At 46.2% G+C, this 6,571-nt stretch overlaps 1 protein-coding gene across 1 annotated transcript; it reads right to left on the bottom strand.

The window, feature by feature from the left end:
- Positions 1 to 3,077: 3,077 nt before the first annotated feature.
- TRUB2 (TruB pseudouridine (psi) synthase family member 2) lies at positions 3,078 to 6,550 on the bottom strand (the record flags this gene model as incomplete). Its single annotated transcript, XM_009079282.1, has 6 exons — positions 3,078 to 3,572; positions 4,295 to 4,431; positions 4,885 to 4,957; positions 5,484 to 5,565; positions 5,879 to 5,940; positions 6,448 to 6,550. Coding segments are annotated over 6 exons (747 nt in total), but the record flags the coding sequence as incomplete, so codon positions are not given.
- Positions 6,551 to 6,571: the final 21 nt, after the last annotated feature.

Here is a 6,571-nt window from a genome sequence, read left to right as displayed (position 1 = left end):
TACTGAGCCTGGAGACTGCCACGTCCTGCAAAAGTGACTGTCACTGGGCCATTATGTTGGTGTTATCCTCGTTTAAAAGTGGCAGGAGGTGATCTCAGGAGTGTATATGTAGCATTGACATGGGGTGTGGGTGAACAGCTTTGTTTCTAACAGCTTTGGAACATGAAGCTTGTTGGATCTATCAACTGTTTCCTGCATTTGGGTTGTAGGACTTCAGGTGATTTCATTTACTATCTGATCAACAGGATTTTAGGGTGGTTTTTTTTCAAAGGCTGTAATTCGTGTTGATGTTGAGACTTTTCCCACGGAGCCTTTGCTTCTCTGCAGCATCCAGGGGCTGTTTGGTTACTGAACAGATAGAAGTGAGGGCACACAAATGTGCAATGTAATGGCTGCTTTGAAGGGAAAACCCTCAGAAGTAGGGAGGGAAGGCTGAAGTTGTGGTGTTTTGGGGGGTTTGTCCTGGTTTATGATCAAATCTGGAGAAGTCTGAGTGTCCTACATTTCTGTACTTACCTGCTCTGGTATCTGGAGTTTTGTATCATTTCTGTAGTAAATGGAAAAATGTGAAGTTGTGTTGAACTGTCCAGTCTGAATAAAGCACCTTCACGTTTCTCAGTAACTCACTCTAAGAGCCTCTAAAACATTGTATGAACCCAGGAACAAATTCTAAAACTATATTGAGACAACTGTAACATCTATTACTCAAATGTTTTCTCTGCATGGGGACAGTGTGGCAGCACTGCCAGGAAAGGACAGGTGCAGAATCACCTTTCTCTGCTCTGAGTGCAGAGTCACAGTGAGAGTGAGCACTGTTCTGAGCACAGGATGATGTTGGGTGTTTCAATGTCAGCATTAGGACTCAGGGTGATTACACAGACTAATTTTGGCTGCTTTAGGCAGTTCTATCTGATGAAGTGCTCTGCTGACTGCAGATCCATCGTCCCTTTTTCACTCAGGCTTGATGTCCTGCCCATTTCTACCTTCTTGTTTCCCCTCTGGTCTCCAGTCAGGCCCATGCTGCAGCCTGCTCATTATTGCCAAATTTGAAACAAATTAATCTGCCTTTGCTGTGTTTAGAAACCTGAAACCAGTCACAAGGCTGAGAGCAGATAATTGTTTTGTGCTCTTCACTCTGGACCTGACACAGAAACATCACTAATAAATGTCTTATTTTGCCTCAAAAGCTGTGGGGAGAGGTCTCATGCAAGGGGACAGGCAAAGCCTGTGTGTGCTGTGATTCATCCAGCAATCCCTGCTGATGTGCAGCTGTGCAGGGTATTCACTGTGGCCAGATCAGAAAGGACTCTCAGGGGAATGATTACAGGTATGTCCTACCCACCTTAAACCCCTCTCACCAAGTGTGGAAAACTCCTGTGCTTTGGAGTAGTTTTAAAGGGAGAAAAATGTCACAAGAAGGCAAAGAACTGGGAAATGCAAACTTTGCTACTAACATTGCTGCTTTGGCTGGTGGAAGAATTGGTTCAGCCTGGAGTGTTCCAACCAAATGTTCCTCTGGCAGTGGCACACACAGCTGGAAATTGGTTTTGCAATGGGAAGTATGTATGGAAACTCTTCAGTTTGTGCTAGGTGTGAGCTATGGGGATGAAGCATAGGCCAGCAGAAAGTTACTGAAGGTTATTGAGGGACTCAAGGCCATGTTTTCTTCCCCTCCATGGAGCACTGGGATTAAACCCTGCAGCTGTAGCTGTGCAAGTGTCCTGCCACTGCTGCAGAGATGGGTTTACACTCCAGTTAGCACCAGGCAGGTGTCCAGGGAAGGTGTCCTGATCCAGTCCCTTGTCCACGGAGGGTGAACAAGACCAACCATCTGAAGTAAGAGCAGGCCGCCCTTGGGGAGTCCCTGCAGCTGGCACAGTGGCTCTGCCACGCGGTGGCAGCTACGTTCCACTGCTGTGCTGGCTGCTCTGTGCAGCCCAGGGAAACCCAGAACTGAGAGATTCCAGGGAATGACTCCTGGGATGCATCAGGACACGACTGCACACTGCCACTGAGGTACTCCATCACAGCCCCTCTGACTGCCCCTCCTGGAGTTACTCTTGAACCTTACTGCTGTCATGTGGAGGATGAAATATGCTGTCCTGTGTCCAAATCCAGAAGAGGAATAGGACAAATCTGCTTTCTATAGATAAATCTCCAAACTTGCTAACTAAGTGTATAGCTGGAAAAACATTGAGGGCGATAATGGTAAGATTTTTAAGTTAAATTTAGAGTGTATTTCTGCTAAGTCAGACCCAGCTACAACAAGCTAACAGAGACCAAATGGTGTTACAGAGCTCACAGAGTTTCATCCGAGGGCAGTACATGCTCTCTGCACAGAGCTGCTGCAGAGCAGGATACCAGAGACCCCTGAACACTCTTGGCTCCTCAGGAAAACAAAAAAGGGTTAAAAAAGCACGTTGGGTTATTTTATGAGTCAGTGTGTTCATGGACAAGTAGTGAGCTGAGAACCAGTCTCTTCCCCTTTAGGTCCCTTCTCAGTTGTATTTCTTGTGTATCCTATGCATTAACCCCTATTAAAAACCACTTTTCATCACATGTGCCTACTCTGGATATAACCATCTCCTGGCATTCTTTGGTAAGCTGCTTTCTCCTACACATCCCTCTTAGCCCCATTTTGATCTCTCATGTGTCTGAAAGCAAGGCTAATGGAAAGAAAATACTCTAGGAGAACACAAAGAAAATAAAACCCATTGAGTAGATAAGTTATGCTGCCAGTTGCAAGGAACAAACAAATCTGTGCCTACTCTGGATATAACCATCTCCTGGCATTCTTTGGTAAGCTGCTTTCTCCTACACATCCCTCTTAGCCCCATTTTGATCTCTCATGTGTCTGAAAGCAAGGCTAATGGAAAGAAAATACTCTAGGAGAACACAAAGAAAATAAAACCCATTGAGTAGATAAGTTATGCTGCCAGTTGCAAGGAACAAACAAATCTGTGCAGTCAATACAGCTCTCTTTTCTTTCCTGCTGCTGAACAATTTGGGAATGGCTTTTTATATCCCTTAGCAACCTAATGTTCTCAAAGTCAACAGGAATTTTGGCACAGCTACCTCTGGTAATGAACTGCTTGTGATGCTTTAAAAAAATTATCCAGCCTGTCACTGCAAAGGGAAAAAAGCCTCTGACTAAAGTCATCTCAAGGAAAGGGTGGAAGTGAACTGCAATGAACCTCTTTCCTTCTGCTGTCCATCACACCGTGGGTGTGTTGCTGCAGTGCTGTGCTGCAGGATTGCTCGAGCGTGTTCCCTGCAGCACACTCAGCTGTCTGCAGCGTGGGCTGTCTCCTCATCCAGCTGATGAAGAGGACTGTTATCCTGATATCCCAGTGTTTTCTCTATCTCTGCTTTCACTTTCAGCTCACAGTTCTGGATTGCATTCCGTACACTCTGCAGGTCCCACTGTGTTCTGGGGAGAGCATCATCCAGGGTGAAAACGCCATCGCGGATTCTCCGCACTTGTGTGCACACAGCAGAGGATTTCAGCTCCAGGCCAATCTCGTGGACTATTTTCCGGAGGTACTGCTGAGTCTCGTGCAAGCAGTGGATTTCTAGGAGGACAGAGAGATTCCTTCAGGAGAAGCAAAGCTTTGACACAAGCTCAGAGTTTGTAAATCCAGACATCCCTCATAGTTAAGCTCTGGTTTGGCAGAAGAGATTAAAACACAGCATGGTTTGGTTTTCTGGAACACCTCAGGGTGTCCTCCCAGAGTGAGTACTTTAGCAAATAAACCCACAGATACAGGAGAGTAATGTAGAAATTTAGGTATTTCAAAGGGAATAAGAAAATGCACAGACAATTTGTGAGGAGGAGGAAACTGACTGCAGGAAAGCAAACCATACTTTAAAAAAACAACAACCCAGCACTGAAAGGCACTGAAACACTGGGATAAAGAGAATTTTGCCCCATAGGTAGTCATGATGCAAATTTTCTGGCCTCAGGTTTAGATCTGGAATGGGTAGAGAAGAACCTATGAGCTGAGTGCACTGGCTGGATTTACTAGAGCAGCTTTAGTACTGTGAGAGTTCCAGATCTTGCCCTACCAAAAAAATCTTTCAACCACACTAAAGAGTTCATTGTAATAGAAGTTGCTTTTGTGGCTTTGGAAGCTACAAATCATTACATTTTCTGCAGGGATTAACAGGTAGAAACTGATAAAAAATCCTCACCAACTCATTACGCATTAAATCACAAATAAGAAACTGAAGTTTACCAACATATTTTCCACAATTCATACTCAGAGTTCCCCAGTACATTCAGTGCCAGTCCTACCTAAGTGGAATTCTGGAGGTGCAAACCGGAGGCATCGGATTGCTGTGATTATTGGGGGGCTTTTCTCCATAGGGCGAATCAACCCTCTGACAGCCAGTTCATAGGCCTCTTGTGATTTCATATCAATGTTAGAATACCTGGAAAGAGAAAAAAGGGAACAGCACAGACACTTAGTGCTTCTCTCCAATGGGAGTTGAAATATCTCTACCCCCAATAAAGCATGGCTGCAATTTTTATTCTTATAACTGCCTCTCTGTTGGGTTTTTTGCATACATTTTAATGGTGTATGTACTGTCAGTAGTGTAGCACAGTTTGGGAGGGAAGTACTTGGTCATGTCTACAAGATGTTTTTGTCAGCCCTAATGCAGCAAATTGGTCCTAAAACAGAAGGAGATTTTGGAATACAAGAAGGACACTTAACTGCAACCTCTTACCAGAGTACAGAGCACTCAGAGTAACTCCCCTCTGTCCCTGGGTAGCACTCCAACCTTTAAAGACTTTGTTTATGGGAAACAAAATTCTCTAATTTGTTTTAAAGACCAGCAAATGGAATGGGATCAGGTCAGCTCATCTCCCCGTTGGATACTCACATCAGCAGGGCCTTGTGATTTGTCCCTTGAATGACAGCAAGAATCCGTTCCAGCTTCTCCCTTGTGATATGATCTGCAAAGATTAAGGTAGAAACAAAGTCTCCACTATCCATCCAGAAACGGGAAAGAGCAGCCTGGAATGTGCCACTGGGGTATTGCTGTCCCTTGGGCAGGCAGACACATCAAAAGGGGCTGATGAGAGCTAAGAAGCCACTTAGACTTCTTCAAGAGAGTCTCTTCCCCTGGCTGCACGTCGTGTGGCACAGAGCAGCACAGCACTCAAAGGGAAGACTTACTTTGTCTAATTCATTTCAAGGTGTTGATGCTTCAGTTTCTCTTATTGGGTGCTTGAAGAATTTCATTCCGAGTGCTCTCTCCAAGAGTGATTTACAGAGAGATCTGGTACAACCACCGTGTCCAGCACTCTCACTGGCTTTGCATATATTCTGGTTAGATTTAGAACTGGTGGACTGTGACACCAATAACAACCAGAAAGCATGTAAGGGCCAGTTTTGTCTTTGTGCAATTTCCTGGGTTAAATGCTTTGCAGTTAGCATGCTGTTTGGTTCAAAAAAAACACCTATCGATTCACTTCTTACCAAATGTGGTCTTCTCTATCAGCTTTCCTGTGTCTGAGAAGTCATCAGTGGCTTTACCAAACAGCCCAGCAACAGTGTACACCTGGAGGAAGGACCAAGAGTGCAATTGAGTAAAACACTCCCAGCAACTGAGTAGCAGTATGCTGCCAGGCAGCTGCTAGGAGTGCAGGCTGGGAGAGTGTGGCACAAAAAGGCAGCAGCATCCCAGGCTCAAAGGCCACGTGTGGATGCTCACATGAAGGATGAAATCCTGGACCCTGAAAAGCTCCTAAAAGCTTGGTGGGGTGAGACTCAAAAGCAGAATCACTGTCATAAGGTCGGTCCAGGGCACTGGGGCAGGATGAAGTGTGGGATCACACTCTGATGCTATGAGGTTGTTCAGAGCCAGCACCTACCTTGGTCAGGTGGCAGTTGTACAGGTCAGTGAGCAGCTTGTTCCCATGGCCAATGCCAAGCACTGAAACAGAGAAGATGGAGAACCTGTTATTCAGTCACCAATGTGCATTTACCCAGCTCTGCACACTCATGCTGTTCCTTCCACTTTGGACAGAGCTGATTGTCCTTAGGAGTCATGTCTGAGCAGTGCAAGTAGACCCTCAAATTACTGCCTGTCATGAAAGCTTTCAGGCTGTAACCAGAGCTCTTGGACTTCCCCAGAACTTCTCACCCAGGTACTCAGGGAAAATGGTCAGCAGCCATGGCCATGTCAAAGCCAATTCAGGTGGTGGAGCAGAACACCGACAGTGTCACCAGCAGGAGCTCAGGGTCCCACAGGGACCACTCCCATCTCCTGGCATTGCCAGTGCCTTTTTAGAACATTTCTTCAGTGTTTTGGCACTTAACACTCCCAGCTGGGCTGTGATACCTGGAGCCTGTTGGAGTGCAAGGGCTGAGCATCCCCCACTTCATCCCCCCATGGAAACCCATCACCTCGCAGCTGGTGGTGCTTCCAGACAAGACCCACCAAAGACTCCAGATGCCATCACGTCCAGCCGGTGACCTGCTCCCATCTTCAGGCGCCTGAACCGCGGGCCCCGGACTGCAAGGGAGACAGCGTTGGGGCCAGTCCAAAATGTTTGGTCCCACTG

This window comes from Acanthisitta chloris, unplaced genomic scaffold (assembly GCF_000695815.1).
Source record: "Acanthisitta chloris isolate BGI_N310 unplaced genomic scaffold, ASM69581v1 scaffold45590, whole genome shotgun sequence".
Lineage (NCBI taxonomy): Eukaryota > Metazoa > Chordata > Aves > Passeriformes > Acanthisittidae > Acanthisitta > Acanthisitta chloris.
Note: the sequence above shows the minus strand (reverse complement) of the source record. Positions and strands in the feature narration are given on the sequence as shown.